Below are 17,417 nucleotides of genomic sequence, written 5' to 3'. Positions count from 1 at the left end.
CCCTAAATTGAACGGCAGCAGGGTGCCTGCAATCATGTTTGCGGATGACACCCTGCTGCTGTCCAAAACTCCTATGGGGATACAGAGGGTCCTAGACTCATTTGTGTCCTTCTGTACCGACAGGGGTTTAGAAATCAACGCAACCAAAACGAAGTTTATGGTGTTGAACCCTAGGCAAAAACTGCGGCCGAATCCGTCATTGGGTGCCTCACGGCTTGAGAGAGTTTTCACCTTTGAATATCTTGGTGTAACTCTCAATGAATCTATGACTTGGGGACCACACCAGAATAGGGCTAATCTTAAATTGGTACAGACCACAGGGGGTATTACCAGGATGATGAATGGCTCCACATACCGTCCGCTGGGGCCACTCATCCAGATTTACAAGGCACAGGCGAGGGGTGCTACTATGTATGGTGCGGAATTGTGGGGACACATACCCTGCCGCAGCTTGGCAACAACTGAGAACAATTTTATCAGGCAGATAGTCGCACTTCCGCCTAGCACCCCCCTCCTCCCCCTGAGGCTGGATCTGGGTCTACGACCAATAGCGGACGAATTAGGGTTGAGACCCATAGCCTTTTGGCGAAGGCTATGGAGCAGTGAAGAACTTCACACCTACAGGGCAGAATTGATGGAGCTTTTATCCCACCCGAAAGCACTATTGATCCCCTGGATAAAATATATCCACAAATCCTGTATGACCCTAGGGTTCCCTGACCTCTGGTCTAATCCCGCCGATGCGTCACTAAACATCTCTAAGAGAGCTCTTGCCGCTGCTTATTACGAACAAAAATTAGTCATGGCCTTGGACAGTCAGGGTGAAGGGTCACTTACCTCGGCATTTGTGCAAAGTAAAGACTCATACAGGCTGGAGAGGGTCCTTGATGATATTTCCCCCGTGCTGGCCAGGAAGCTGTTCCTCCAATGGAGATATGGCACACTGCCCCTACGATCTTTTACCAGCTCCTGGTCAGCATCCCCTTCGACAAAACAGTGCCCGGCCTGTGCAGGTGCGGACGAAACCGATTTACACTTGGTCATGTTTTGCCCAGTATATAAGACAGCGAGGAATTATTGGCTCCTACCTTTGATCAGAAATTTGGGTTGCAGGGAGTACCTCCCAATGTACAGAATTTTAAAAACGGACATTTCAACCCTAACTGTGTTTGCTATAACAAAATTTCTCATCAATGTGTGGCACACTCGCACCCGCATTCTGAAGATCCAAGCTCCCTCCTAATGTAAAGGTCCATAGTTTTATGAATGTAATTTTATTAGTACTCAATTTTAAGGTTTTTTATTGAATAAGTATGTATTGACTGATTGTGTATGATGATTTTACAGTGATTAGTGTATGTTTTATTGTATATCTTTGATGGCCAGTGGCCGAAATAAAGATTTGATATATATATTCTTAGGCTGCAGAGCAAGCTGCGTTTACTAGATCTGAGTTGACATCCAGGTTGATACCACCCAATTTTGTTGTTCAGATAGACCGGTCCCGTTCCATTCAGGGACTTTACGACAAAGCATAGCACCTTGAAAATGGCTCGTTTCCTGACCGGAAGCCAATGAAGTTGGCGCAGGAGAGGAAGAGAGGGGGTTCAAGCTGGTTTATTCAGGGCAAGACGAGCTGCCGTATTTTCATGACCTGTAATTTAGATAACCAATCCGCCCTAATTCCTACCAGCAAAGAGTTGCCATAATCAAGGCGGCTGATTAAGAGCGACTGAATACGACTTCCTGGAATTGAGCGGGATTCATGGGAAGATCTTTCTAAGCATCTGCATGATCCCGAAGCAGGTGCCTGCAAGAGTCTTCACCTGTTCCTCTATTGATAGCTTATTGGCTATCCTGACCCCTAGATTCTTCGCCCAACCTCTGGGGTTAGGAGTTTCTCCTAGCTCTCACAGTTTTTCTGTCTAGCCAAACAGGAGTATCTCCGTTTTGGAGGAGTTTAGTTGCAAAAAATTCTTCCTCATCCAGTTTGCTATGCTAGTCATATAATTTATGAACTTAGCTTTGGTTACAGCAGGATCATTCTCTATGTGCACTATCAGCTGTGTATCATCAGCGTAGGAGATGGTTTCAAACCCACAGTTCCTGATGATTGAGGCCAAGGGGCGACATATAGATTGAATAATGTAGGGCTCAATATAGAGCCTTAAGGGACCCCCTTGTCCACTGCCGCTGTATGTGACACATTGGAGACCGGCTGGACACATTGTGTTCTGTTGGAAATATAGCTCTGGATCCATTTAAAGGCCGAACCTCCGACACCAATCTCTTGAAGCCTGTTCAACAGGATACGATGAGAGATGGTGTTGAAGGCGGCCAACAGCTCCAGCAGCACCAGCAGCACTGCAGAATCCTTATTCAGAGACATCCTGAGCTTGTCGGTAACCTCCAATAAGGCAGCCTCAGTGCTGTAGGATGCCTGGAAGCCGGACTGAGATGGGTCCAGTATATTATTTTCTTCTAGGTAACTGGAAAGGTGTTGGTTAATTAGTGTCTCCATGATTTTGGAACAGCAAGGGAGAAGGGAGATAGGTCTGTAATTCTGTAGATCCGTAGGGTCTGCTACAACTCTTTTGAGCAGGGGCTTAATACGTGCATTTTTCCATTTACGTGGAAAGGTGGCCTTTGCTAGTGAGATATTGCAGATATCTGCCAGGGTGTCCACTAAGATCGGGGCTAGCTCAGTCATAATCGTAGGTGGTGCCGGGTCTAAGGCCGAACCTGATTTGGCCTGAGACAATAGAACTGTTCCCCCATGATGATGGGGAACCCTTCTAGGGTCGGGGAGCTGGGGATCACCTCGAGGGGGTTTCTCTCGTGGGCTTCCTCTTCCGGCCCAAAGGAGCGATAAATTATATTGATCTTAGAAAAATGGCTCACTAAATGATCACACAACTCCTGTGTGGCTGGCTGTGGATGGCGGAAGAGGATTATTGGCCCGTAGATTTGTGAACTCTCTCAAGATGGTAGAGAGCTCCTTCGATGAGTCCTTGACTTCCTTAATACGGGAGCCTAGATGGGCTCTCCTGGCTGCATTGCAGCTATCTAAGTAAGTTATATGGGCCTCTCAATAGCATCGTTCATCTGGCCCAGATTTGGATTTTCTCCACTTTCTTTCTTTTATTCTACATAAGGCCTTCTCCTTTCTTAGTGTGGCTGTATACCACTGAGCAGGGGCTTCTCTAACCTGGATGTTTACCATCCTCAACGGTGCAATCACGTCGAGGCCCTCTATTATAGAGGCTTCAAATTGTTCTAAGGCCAGATCACAGTCATTATAGTTCAACAATGCAGGGGTGAATAGATCCTGCTAAAGGCAGAGGCTGTTACCTTTTTCCTTTAAAGTGTAGAAGTGGATTCTCTCTCCATGTTCTCCAGTGTGTCCCACCCAGCTCATAGGAATGGAGCAATACACAAATCTGTCTAGGGGTGTTCCTGCAACTCCTCATGTCTTCACCATGCAGGCCTGGGCCTCCCAAAATGGAACCCAGGGTCCTCCATGCAATGTGCCATTGCAGGCACAATTGCACATAGTGAATGTACAGAATACCCACCCTATCCAGTACTGTTATCTCCATGCATTGTGCCATCACAGACACACATACCCTCAGCACACATCTAAAGTCGGTGTGCAGTTTTCAATACTGTAGTCTTTCTGCATTGTGCCACTTTCAGGTACATGCACAGCCAGCGCACCCACACACACTTACCATACGCACACTGTAACCTTCTGTATTGAACTTTTTGCAAGCACACATACATTCAGCACATACACTAAACATGTACTCACTGTACAGCATTTCACCCTTCATGTACTGCGCCACTGCGCCACTCGGAGACACACACAAACTCAGCAAATGCCATACCTGGAGCCTTCTAATACCTTGTGGTTTCCCGCTTTGCTAGAATAAAAGCTAGGTCCTAAAATATACTTGCGGGCTTGGTCTTAGCAGTGTGTGGAAACCAGTCAATAAGCAATGACCTGGAATGCATGGGACTACTCTCTCAATGATACCTGCAGCCATGCTTGTGACTTCTTCCCAGTAGGCAGCGAGCATCGGGAAATTCCAGACCATATGTTTAAACTCCGCCCCCTCCTCCCCTCACCTCGGGCACGTCGCACTCACTGCATGAAAATATAAATGTATTCTTCCAGGAATGAGGTATGCCCTGTGTAGAACATAGAAATGAATTAGCTAAAAATGGGCGTTCCTCAAGATTTTGGGTACCCTTTCTAATATATTCGCCCAATCGCTCGCCTGTATCGGGTTCCCCAGGTCTTCCCATCGGGTTCGGATAGTTGTCAGAGGCACCATCATGTCCTCAATGACCGTCTTATATGAGCAGGTGGCAGCTTTAAAAGTTTCTGAGGACGTGACTATATAATGACAGCTCTTGTGGTGTGGCTTTTCTGACATGCCTGCACCCCAGTATCTGTGGATTGCAGCTGTCATGGTGATATGGAGCAGAGAGTGGCTTGGGGTAAATAACTCGGAACTCCTCGAACGGGAGGAGTACCTTGGCCCCAAACAAGTGACCCAGTATTGTCGCCCCTGCAGCCACCTACTCCTCCATACCCCGCCACTCTCTCCTATATGGCATGATCTGTGTTTGCCTAGGACAATAAAAATCAGCACTAGGAATCCAAACATCAGTATAGTTGGGCACTAAGGTCAGGGGCACATGTCCATTACCATGCAGAGGACTTTTCTGTTCCAACCCACTACGAAAAGCAACGTGGGAGGACAAGGACATCAGTGGCTTTCCCTATAGGTTTTTAATGTGTGATAAATGCAGAGCCGGGATCAGCTACTACGGGATCACTGACCCCCAGTCAAATCAAGGATCACTGATCCAAACAGTTTTTAAACAGATACACCCATCACTAGTCAAACAAAAGTACAATAAACAACAACATGCCTAGAGATGAAAACTTCTGAATACTACGCAAGACCCATGCTGTGTGTGCACGTTGGTGTTTAAGCTTAGACTCTTCAACACACAATGCAACCATCCTAAGCAGTACTTTCATCCATCTTCTAGCCATACGTCAGCAGAACCAACAATTAAGGAAATGCATGGAGGATCCTCTATGGCATACATGTTGTGTTCTGGGCTAATTTATTGTTAATGATTTTGCACCAATAGATATCTTAAGGAAAATCTCAGACCCAGCCGTTTCCAAGCCGCGACCATTCTTCTGTACGATTTCTGAGAAGCTTCACCTGTGATAGAAGACGCGTTCTATTTCTCGCCCTTCTCTCACCCTGAACACCCCTTTCCCAGCACATGGCTCTCTCTTAGGTGGGATATGATCATTTATCTCTGGGGCACCCATTGTGGGAGATTGCGGGACTAATCTTTGAATCCAATGTCTCCTATTTCCCTCTGGGAACGGGGTTATTCCTAACACTTAATATACAACAGAAGATTCCCACTTCGTGAGTTGAGTAATGCATTTGGCTTTCTACTTGTTAGTTGGTGATGATTCTAAGATCCAGGCTTTAAGGGTGGGGTAAGTGGTAGTCAGGGTTTATCGGAAAGAAAGACATATTTACCTCTGACCCTTCCTCTGGATGGGTGCCATGACAGCAATATTGATGTAGACACCCTTGAGGAGCTGTTAGATGCAAATGAACTGTTGGCCTTGGATCCTGAAGACATTAGTATCATCTCGTTCCCTGCTTACCTCTTGATAAGTGTTTCTAATTTAAACAGAAATCGGTGTGGGGGACAGCGGCATGGAAGCCACTGAAGGTTGGCAATGCTGGAGCCTTTCTGTCATCATATGAGTTGGTGCAGGTGTGAAGGGTGAGGAGTCATTCTGTCAGGAGGGGGTTGGCGGTGCTTGAATCAGCAGTAACCGGACACGATCGTGGCATTGCTGGCCTTCAGTGGCTTCCATGCCGCTTCGCCCATGCCGATTTCCTTCACGGCGCTCCTACCCAGCGGTCCTTGACTCTGACCTTGCGGCTTCGCTCGCCTACGCCCAAGATCCCTCCACCAAGAGCCCTCGTTGTCACCCACTGCCCAGCCCCTCAGATGGGTATATTTCCAGCTCGCTAGTGTGGACATGGGACGGTGTTCCATTCAGCCACCTACCCGCTGAGACCCAAACGGTTTTGCTCCGCCAGCCTTGGTCCGGCGCTCCCACTTCCGCCCACATTCACCAGCCTGACCCCAAGCACTACTAAAAACAGCAGCCCCATCCTGAAGATGATCCTGATTCCATAGGATCGAAATGTTGTTGACTCCAACTTTCGGCGCCCTAATTCCTTGTGGTTCTACTAAATCGATCAATCATTACCCAGGCAATCATTGTAAATTATTTTGTGCTGAACCAGTCTTTTGTATATATTTTTTTCACAAACTTTGTCACCTTGCACCTTCCGCTGTTTTCACTTTGTCACTTGCGTCGCTACTTATATGTGTCACAAGCACATTTGTGCACCAAGTCCAATTCGGGCTGCCTTTGCATTCTTTTGCCTACATTGCTGTTACAACTGTTCCGTTTTCAATTTTGACCCTAAATATATGATGCCTTGAGCACATTTGAAAAATGTGTCCTGAGTCTCCCTCTTTCCTTCCTTGTAATGTATTTTACATACTGGTTGAACTGATTACCCTAATGATACCAGTTGAGATATTGTTGCCTCCTTTTGGACCCCTTATATTCTCATTGTCTGCCATTGTGGCAAGCTGCCTCAGCACAATCATGTGGAAGTAGAGGCCTACATAAGAACAGAGGTCCAACACACCGCTGACCGACTAAAACAGGACTCGAAGAATCTGAAGGGAAGTAATGATACCAGACAATAATAGAAACCATAGAAATACAACTGGCACTGACTCAGCATGCTGGGGGGGTTGGGTCCCATGAGAATTCACATGGACAAAGACAAAAACAAAGGTGCATGTGAATCCAGTGGAATTGTATATGGTCTAGAAAATTAGACTGAGTCAAAACGAAGGCAAGAAATGTTTTGTTTAAATTCGCAAGCCTAAAAAGCAATGACTGCGACAAGGAAGCAGGGTGAGGCGATAGCTTGATGTAGGGACTACAGTAATTTTGAAACAACTGTGCCCACAAACTGCTGATATTGCTGTCAAACAACCTATGAAATTGCCTATCTTTGAACTCCCCAAAAAAATTATGACACAAAAACAGTTTGGTTTAATGTGCATGACCAGCATGATTCTTGCGCTCTTGTGCTACTGATATTAAAGAAATAAAACTGCACGTGGTAAAACACTGAAAAAGTAACGTAAAAAGGCAATGTTTTTGATGTGACTAAAAAAGCCTATTCATGGTTTTAAAAATCTTTGAAAGCAAGATATATAACAAAATATTTAAAAATATTGTTTTTTTCCCCACACTCCAGACATGTTTCAACAGCAAATCCAACGAATTTTCCAACCGCCTCGCCAAAAGTGGAATGTTCCGAAACAATGGCTTAAACACCGGCATGGATACGAGTTACGTGACAGGCCCTGACAACCTCATCACTTTTTACGACAGGCTCAACTTCCACAAAAGCTACAACATGAGTGGCCCTTCCGAGTCTGGATAGCACCCCTGTGGGAAGCAATAAACGGGGCTAGGAAAACCGAGCGAGATCATGAAATACTTCTGATTTTCAAAAGATGCGTAACAATTCAAATCCACTACTGCCTTAAGGAGCTCAACTGTGCCTTATCTTATCCTATCTTATCCATCGTGATAGTCTGCACTCCACTTGAGATGCCAAATATGGCTGATTGAAAAACTCTATATATACATGCATTGAAACCAGAACTAAAGACATGCTCCATAAAGTTTCATCTGACAGTGTTGTATGCATCACCAACATCTGGGGAAGAAGACTCACATTCTGTGCATGTGGTGACGTATAACAAAGACTTCTTGATGATATTGTAGTGGGATGGTGAAATAAAGTCTTTTGGATTTAATTTTCCGCGTGCATGGCTTTTGTGGAGATTTCTATTTGAAACTGTTACTGCATGTGCCAGAACAATAAAATACAAAAAAAGCAGACATCAATGTGCAACAAAAAATACTTCTTAAACCGATAGTGTGCCAGATTGTAGGGAGAAGTAGAGCAAATGCAAATTATTGTATGGACTTGGGGTGATCTAGTGGTAGCAATTCCGTAGCTACTCAAAGGATGGACCACTAAAAGCATATATTAGAAATTTAGAATAAACCTGAAAGACTATTGTCATGCAAGAATACAGTTGAATAAATGCATGGTTGAGAATCTGTTATTACGAGGTCGTTTGATGCATAGGTGCCCCAGGGCCATTTCAAAATGCAAATTTAGTTGTGTCAAAAAAGGGGAACCTTCATGCATCAGTCTAACTATCTGACTGGCATGGAGCTGATTTGATTAGGGGGATCCTTGCCGCATCTCAATGCCAGCATTTATTTTCTTGGTAATTTTTAATACTGCCATGTCTGCATGTTGAACAGTAGTACTGTACTCAGTTGGTGCCAGACCAGTCAGCCGCTACCGAATAGCAGTACTCATTGCTTGCAATTTGACTTGGTGCCCACGGGAGAGGGAATCCAGCTCAGCAGTGCTCAGAGAGAAGGTAAAGGCCAGTCTCAGCCGTTAACACCATGCACACTTACGTGTGCTCTGGTACTGCTACTCTGGTACTGCTACTGGAAGAGCCCAGGATTGAGATCCCATTCAAAAGATGAAGAGTGAGAGAGGTAATGAGCAGGAGAGAGGAACTGAGTGAGAGACAGATGAATGAAGAAAGAGGGTGACAAACAATAAGACAAAATGAGGAGAAATGGCTGATCAGAGATAGAGTTAAATGAGGGTGGGGTAGTTAAATGAGGGTGGAGGATATGTAGAGTTGGCAGTGGCAAAGACAAAGGTAGTCAATTATGGTGTAGCAGAACTGGGAAACCACCATAAATCGTCAATTCTCCATCCCCTTTCCCAAAACTTATGGTTCGCTGCTAATTTAGTACCAATGATGAATCAAAGGTGACAGCATGTACACCACAGGGCTTCCCACGTTCATGGAGTGGGAGTTCACTACTTCTTATTCTCCTTGCCCTGGTCTGCCATGTTCAAAATGTTGGACCTGGGTAAGGAAGACTAGTAATGGCCACAAAACTCACAGAGAAAACTTGCTGCGGCTTCATGGTGATTGTTTTATTATTCCAATTTCTGGTTTTGGTTCTGGAAACCAAATAATAATGATGTGCATGAAGTATCAATACAACACCCACTTGGCATTCACTTGTGCATTCACCGGTACTGGATGCATGTTCGTCAGCGATCCACACAAGAAAGGTGGAATTTTCTTAATAAGGCTGACAGTCTGCCAGCAGGGGGCAGAGGTGAGGGCTTCTGTTGCTCCAGTGGACTGCCAGGCTGCCCACCAAGCAATCAATGATGTGTCAAGAGGCTGTAAAGAGAAAGAGAGGAAGAAAATCAAAGAAAGACAGCAGGGATTGAGTCGAGGAAAGAGAAACTGCTTCACTATAATGGAGTGAGAGAGACTAAAGGTTATAGAGACCCAGATAAATAAATCCTTCAAAAGAGACTCGCACTGAAAGGGTTGCAATGGAACTCGCAGAACGTAAATGGAAAATAGACCCATGGAAACCATAAAAGACAGATTCATATATGAAGAGAGGGTAAGAGAGTCACACATAAGCAAAAGATAAAAATGAAACTCAGAAAGAGCAAACAAGGTAAAGGAGTGATTTTTAGACTGGGTTAAGAAAAGAAGCATACAAAGAGAAAGGCTGAAAAATAGAAGCTAATAGGGAGAATTGCAGGTAGGGTAAAAGAAATACCCACACAATAAAAAGACACTCACTCACTCAAAGGTTCAACTAAAAATCCATAGAAGAAGAAAGAGTACAAGAGACACACAGAAAACGCAATAGACAGATGTCAAAATGGAGGCAAAAGGTGAGACTCAGAAGGAATAAAAGGGCAGCTAAATCAGTAAACAAGCGATCTATGGGAAAAAAAAGAATACAAGATAGAACCTCAAGATGAGCAAATGAGAAGTTGTGAGATAGGGTATATGTGATACCAAAGTGTTACTCGTATGCCCAGATTGGGTCCCATGCACACTGTCACTCGAACCAAGTTATACCTGGCTGATGAGCCCTAACTAGGTCGACACTGTCATGGGTTGCTTGTGTTTTAGTTCAGGGAGGACCTAGCCTGGCAGTTTGGGCTGGACTGTTCCCATTAGAGCAGGGTCAGGACTTATTTGCATATGGCTGGACCCAAACTGACGTGGCATGGTGTGCAAAAGAACGATGGACTGGGATGCAGCCTGAGTAATTTCCAGTGGTTGGGATTAATTCAGGCATTCCATCCATCACTTTTTGTATGCTTTAGTGCTTCCGTTACTGGGACATATGCTAGGGCAATTATTTTTTAATTTCATACGCAAATCCAGTTTTGTGGCGTGTTCAACACTTTGAGCCTGATTTAGAGTTTGGCTGATCGGGTTACTCTGTCACAAACGTGATGAATATCCCATCCGCCGTATTACGAGTACATTATATGCTATGGCACTTGTACTATGGCAGACGGGATATTCGTCACATTTGTGATGGAGTTACCCGTCCGCCAAACTCTGAGTCAGGCCCTTAGTGCTGATTTTTGGAGGTGTATCCATGTACTCTGGTTAAAATCATAGTAAGACCCCGGTATAGCTGTTTTTGGGTGCATTTTGAAAATCGTACTAATCATTGCTTGCTCAAAGTTCATGATCATTTTCAAGTGATTGTATTTGTTAGTTTTGGATTTTACTTGAGTTACTAATTTGTGGTATGTTGCAGTTTGTTTGTTAGTTAAAAGTGCATAGACATGTTTTGTGGTATTGGTATATTGTGTGAATTTGTGTGAATGGTGGATGGCACAATCCAAACATGCTGCCCATCTCCACATGTTGCTTTAGGTTAATCCTAAGAGGTTGATTTCTGCTCCATAAATAATTATTCTCCTTCCATAAATGGCGTTTTCATACATAAGATAGGTTTGTTGCTATGTGTTACATAGGGGATATTTATATCTTGGGTAGTTAGGTGTAGCAGGGATTTCAGTTATTGCTTTTCTAATTCGGGTTATTGAGTCTTTTAAGTTTGGGACCCTGGGAGTTGGCCTGTAGTATAGTCAAGAACATTTGGTATTGCATTTAAAACCGTTCCTGTAGGTTCTTGTCAATTAGTGCAGTTTGAGGTCATATTAACCTCCTAGAGTCTAGACGCTGAACTCTCACTACACCAAGGCCTTTCAACCATAATGTTGCTCAAAAGACACCGAATTCGACCGATAGTCATTGAACTCTAAGCAGCCGCGGTACAAATGGGCTTTCCCCATGGGCTTTCCCCACAGGTCTTCAATTTGATTGGGCTGCTAAAGGTGTTTTGTTCAATGTGCCTGAAGGCAACCCAATCCTGTGGCTCCAGAAAGATGTCGACAGGAACCAATCTATAGAACATTTGAGACCTAGAGAACGAAGCTACAGAAGCCAAAGGTGTCAGAGCCAAGAGAAATTGAAACAAGACTGAAAAATTAGCAGTGAATGTGAACAGGTAAGGTGATAGCTGGACCACTTGAACAGTTAGGCCCTTATTATGAACTGGTTGGAAGAGGCGTGGTATTTCCTGCACCTAGAAAACAAATTAACCCTGGGTAAGGTCATTAACTAATAAATACTTCCTATTCCTAGTTGTGAGCTTGAAAATTAGGTACACAATGCAGAATTTGTATTTAACGCACCAAATTTCACATTTGCCATTTTGAGGCATTTTCTATGATACACTTCAACAAAAGTACCCTGCGATATCTTTCTGGAGAAAATTGCAGAGGTGCATGGTTTACCACAGAACTTGGAATTTTGATCCCTGTGCCAACTCATGTTTCTAGAGGGATCACCATTATCCTACAAATGTAGAGGAGATTCTCTGGTTCATTTATGTTGTGACAAATGGCATCCACTCAGGTTTGCGTCTTGTTGACTCCGACCCTATGTGGAGCACGATGTAGCAGACTGATTCTCAACTGGGGAGAACAATAGTGATAATCACAGCAACGAACACTGATCTCATCACATGAGGAAAGAAATTGGATTCCATATACGGAGACTGAAAGATGGACAAGAACAAAAATTGACAGTAGAAGATCAAATGGATGGCTTAAACATCTGAAGATGATAGCATTCAGGCTAATAATTGTGAATGTAGTATAAGAGATGACTTAACAACTTATCATTGGAATACCATAAAAGATAGAGAAGAAACACTATGTCATGTTTAAGGAAAACGTCACTGCAACCTATAGCAGAGAAGATTTGCAACTTGTCCCAGAAGTTTAAAGAGAAAACAGAGTTGTGCTGCGTAACCCAGTCAGACAAGATTAACCTCCAACATTCATCATGTGCCTTCTGAGGTATGTTCTGTTATATTGATTTGTATATTCCACTAAGCACCCGAGAGGTTATCCAGGCGCTTGGACAGGTGTGTAGGCATTAGGTGCCCAAGGTATGTGCCTAAGGTATATGAAGAGCCTAATCGTTAGCTTCTTGAGGAACTCAAGAAGCAAAGAGGAAGCTCTGATGTGTTGGGGGAGGTTGTTCCATGTCGTGGGTGCGATGCAGAAGAACGAGCAACCGCCAGTTTTGCTTTTGTGGATGCTGGGAATGTGTACAAGTGAGAGTAAGGCAGAGAGTATGTGTCTGGTGGGTTGGTGAAAGTGTATGTGGCTGTTTAGGAATTCTGGTCCTGTGTTCTGTAGGGCACTGTATGTCTGTTTGAGAAGTTTGAACTGACTGCACTTGTGAATGGAGAGCCGGTGTAGCTTCCCGAGGTGAGGTGTGATGTGGTTGCCGCATAACAGGTCGAGTATGAGTCTTGCAGCGGGGTTAAGGATGGTCTGTGTACGAGCTGATTGGAGATTCCAGCTTAGAGTGTTGCCGTAGTCCAGCCTGCTGTGAGGAGTGCTTGTGTGATGGTCCTTCTGGTTTTCTGAGGCAACCATTTGAAGTTCATTCGTAGCATGACGAAGCAGGAGGTGCCACTATGTTGACTTGAGCCGTCATGTTGAGCTTGTCGTCTAGGATGATCCCTAGGTTTCTTGCGTGGTCCGTGTGTGTTTGTCCTAGGTCTGAAGGCCACCAGGTGGAGTCCCATCTGGAGGTCTTGTTGCCAAAGAGCAGTACTTCTGTCTTCTCAGAGTTGAGCTGCAGGCAGTTGGTTCGCATCTAGTCTGCTACCCTAGTGGAATAGGGCCAAATGGTTCTCCAAGTGGACCTGAACGCTGGGTACCACCAACTGGAACTTGAGCCAGAGAGCAGGTACATCACCACGTTCTCTACCCACTTCGGCCTCAGGAGGTACAAGAGACTGAGTTTCGGGGTGTCATCTGCAGCCGAGGTCTTCCAGAATGCCATCAAGGAAGCTCTGCCCGGCCTGCAGGGCGTAATCAATTTGAGCAACGACATCTCTGTGTTCTCAAACACCTTAGAGGAGCACCACACCTACTTCCAGGCCACCTTCGAGCGGCTGGAAGACTGCGGACTGACCCTTCAAAGGGCCAAGTGTTCCTTCTACCAGGAATCAGTCGACTTCTTCGGGTAAATCTTTACCAGAGAAGGGTTAAGGGTGGATCCCAAGAAAGCCATGGCCATCTGGGCGGCAGGCACCCTGAAGACTCCCACCAAAGTCCGCAGTTTTCTCAGCATGGCCACCTACTGTGGCAGGTTCATACCGAACCTGGCCTCTCTGTCGGAGCCACTCTGCGCTCTTACCCGTAGTGACCACCAGTGGGAATGGACCGTAGCCGCCAACACAGCATTCAATACCATCAAAACAGCGCTCATGGACAAGACAGTGATGGCCTACTTTCACCCGGGGCAACGCACAGAGTTGGTCGTAGATGCCAGACCAGTAGGCCTAGGAGCAGTCCTCCTTCAGGAACATGACCAGGAAACATGGAAGCCAGTCGCCTACGCTATCGGACACAGAGACCAGATACGCCCAGTTAGACTTGGCATCATTGGCGTGAGTCTCCCTTCCATTTTTACTCATTGCCTCCTCTGTTGTTGATATGTTTTTGCTGGTTATATGCTTTGGGCACTGTGTCACTGCTATTCAGTGCTACAGTGCAAGTGCTCCCTATGTTAAATTGATGTACTGATTAGTGATTCCATGTTTGGGTTATTTGATTTACTTGTCAGACCCTAGTACAGTGCACCATGTGTGCCCAGGGCTTGTAAATCAAATGATGCTGGTGGGCTTGCAGCACTGGTTGTGCACCCTTGGATGCAGCTTGTAAAGTGTGTCTCAGGCCTGCCATTGCAAGGCCTGTGTGCAGTCTGTGACGGCCATGTCGACTTGGCAAGTGCACCCACTTGCCAGTCCCTAAACCTTCCCTTTGCTTTATATCAGACACCCCTATGGTAGGCCCAAGAGCAGGGTGCATTGTAAGTATAAGGTAGGACATGCACTGGTGTGTGTAGCATGTCCTAATAGTGAATTACAGCCATTTTCGTTTTTCACTATTGCAAGGCTATCTGTTCTCCATAGGCCAGAATGAGCAGTTAGATTATTAAATTTTATAATCCTACCTGACTCTGGGAACATGGTAGAAACTCGAATTTAATATGCCTGAACTCAGAATGATAAAATACATCTTTTAGTAAAGTTGATTTTAACATTCTGTGTTTGAAAATACAGCTGTTAGAAAGTAGGTATTGTCCTGCCTAACTGTCTAGGCCTGCCTCTGCTAGGTTGTGTATTCTTTGCCTGGAGTTTGTCAGTGACAGGGCTGGGGGATTCCTGGAGACAGGGTGGGGCAGTCCAGTGGTGAATAGAGAGATCTGCATCTAGATGGGAGGGAGGAGTTGCACCTTGGACCTGAATAGGGCTGGGCCTTCCCTCTACAATGCTGGCTCCACCCCCTGTGGCTTGTCTGATGTCTCTGCCCTGCACTGTGAAAGGAGAGAAGGAATCGTGTCACCAAAGTGCTCCAGGGCTGTGCTTTCCCTCCACTGTGCTGGCTCCCCCTCCTGTGGGGCGTCTGATGTTTCTGCCCTGCACTGTGAAAGGAAAGAAGGAGTCCTGTAAACAAAGTGCTCAGGAACTGGTTTGGACTAGGCAGAGGCCGCTCTGCCTTCAGAGAACAAAGGATTTGGGGGAATAAATATTGAGACTCAGACCCAAGAACTTTAGATCACTTCTGGGAACAAGAAACCTTTTGCCAAGGAGAAGAACCAAAGGAATCTGCAGGAGTTTGACTGCCCCTCTACCAGTGTGCGGTTTGCTGGGTTGGCCTGCAGTGGAATCGTCACTGCCAAGGAAAGGGGAAGGAACTTTTTTCAGGACTTTCATCAACTACAGAATATTCTCCAAGGGCGTGAGTTCATCGAAGCTGCCTGCTGTCTCATCACCGGAGAAGCGTGACGCCATCGAGAGAGTCGCCATCGCATCACAGGAGGAGCGTGTCGTAGGGCCTACTCCAAAGTACAGAGTCGTCGCAAGGCTGTCAGGGCGTAATCGCAACGTCATCGCATCGTCGCATCAAGGGCGCCATCTTCTCGCATCGCACCCGGATCATCGCATCACATCAAGGCGCCATCTTGCACATCGCAACCGGCCCGCAGGCCGAGAATCTACGCATCACCTCCGCACCGGTAAGGATCACAACGCATTCCCTACTCTGCGCAAGCATTGAGGCACAGCGCATCCTTTCCCCCGGATCACGGAACCGACGCATCTCCTACACTGCGAGTCTTTTCTTTGTTTTGCGTGACGCATCCAGGTACTTTGTTGAGAACTGTGACGCATTTATCATCAACTTGAACTGAGCAACTTTTATCATCTTTAAGTCAACTTTAAGAGTACTTATTTTTATAACGCCTGTGTGGTGTCCATGTAGTGTTTTCACTGAATTGCAGTGTATATTCACAAATGCTTAAAACACTGCCTCTGAGATAAGTCTGTCTGCTCGTGCCAAGCTACCCAAGGGGTGAGCAGGGGCTATCTAGGAGTGTAATCCCCTTGTCCTGACTTAGAAGCAAGGGTCCCTATTTGGTCAAAGGTGTACACCATTGCCAACTAGAGATCCCCAGTTCTAACACTCCCAAATCGAGAGGGAAGCCCTGGCAATAAAATGGGCTTGTCAGCACTTCCATCTTTATCTGTATTGGCAGGAGTTTCAGGTAGTGAAGAACCACAAGCCGATGCTCCCACTCTTTGCAAGGTCGTCAAGACTAGCGCCTCCCAGAAACGAAAGGTGGGCCGTTCAGCTGCAGGCGTACAACTTCAAGGTCGTGTTCCGTCCGGGAGCACACAACCCGGCAGACTACCTCTCACGGCACCCCGAGTCTTCGGCCGTTCGAACTCCACCTCCAGATGTAGCATACTCTGAGGCATTCGTGAAGATGGTCTCATACGAGGCATGCCCCAAAGCCATGACGTTGGAGGAGATTGGCCAACCGATGGCCGACAACGAGACACTAGCCAGGGTGAAAAGCACCCTGCTGAACAACGGGTGGACCCACTTCCTGAATGGGGCCCAGTCGCTCTGGGCGGAAGACAGCCAATCTTGGCAACAGCTCTGGCAGATCCGCCACAAGCTGATCGAAGGAGAGCAGGGAGTTGTCCTGAGAGGGCATGTCATTGTAATCCCAAAGGCACTGCAAGACCGCATCATCCAGCTGGGGCACGTGGGGCATCAAGGGATGGTGAAAACCAAAGCTCGGCTACAAACAAGGTCTGGTTCCCGGCTATGGATACCAGAGTGGAGGACATGGTTCGGCAATGTCACTCATGCACCATCGTGGTTGGAGACCTGGCACCGGCGCCAGTCATCACAGAAGAGCCAAGCGAGCTCCCATGGTTCAAGATCAGCATCGACTTTGGGAGTTTCCCCGATGGCCGCCACACGCTGGTGCTCATCGACTCATTCTCAAAGTTTCCAGTTGTAGAGGTGGTAGCGTCAACGGCGTTCTCACACGTCAGGAAAATCGTGGACAAGACCTTCGCCCTCCTAGGCCTGCCGGATGAAATCCGCTCGGATAACGGACCCTCGTTCCAAGGCCATCAGTTCCAAGGCTATCTGGAGAGCAAAGAGATTCACCACAGGAAGATGACACGTCTGTGGCCTCAAGCCAATGGGGAGGTGGAACGCTTCATGCGAACCCTCAACCGTGTTCTGCGCAGGAGCAGGGGGAAGATGTTGAGTCATTACTCCACCAATTTCGAAATGCATACCGGCAGTCGCCCCACAGCCCCACTCGGTGTGCTCATTCCCATCTGCTCTTCAAAGAGCCCCGCGGGACAGCAGTCCAACCGATTCAGCATTGAAACCTCAGGAGAGAGACAACCTAGCCACCCAAGGAGGACTGTG

The 17,417-nt window shown here is 46.3% G+C and overlaps 1 protein-coding gene across 1 annotated transcript in view; it reads left to right on the top strand.

Moving 5' to 3' along the window:
- The window catches only part of PIERCE1 (piercer of microtubule wall 1), a 93,175-nt gene extending 85,204 nt beyond the window's left edge, over positions 1-7,971 (top strand). Inside the window, exon 3 of the mRNA XM_078641932.1 lies at positions 7,404-7,971. Within this exon, the coding sequence (XP_078498058.1) occupies positions 7,404-7,592 (189 nt within the window). The 3' untranslated portion in view covers positions 7,593-7,971. The remainder of the gene's footprint in view (positions 1-7,403) is intronic.
- Positions 7,972-17,417: the final 9,446 nt, after the last annotated feature.

This window comes from Lissotriton helveticus, chromosome 5_1, assembly GCF_964261635.1.
Source record: "Lissotriton helveticus chromosome 5_1, aLisHel1.1, whole genome shotgun sequence".
Taxonomy (NCBI): Eukaryota; Metazoa; Chordata; class Amphibia; order Caudata; family Salamandridae; genus Lissotriton; species Lissotriton helveticus.
Note: the sequence above shows the minus strand (reverse complement) of the source record. Positions and strands in the feature narration are given on the sequence as shown.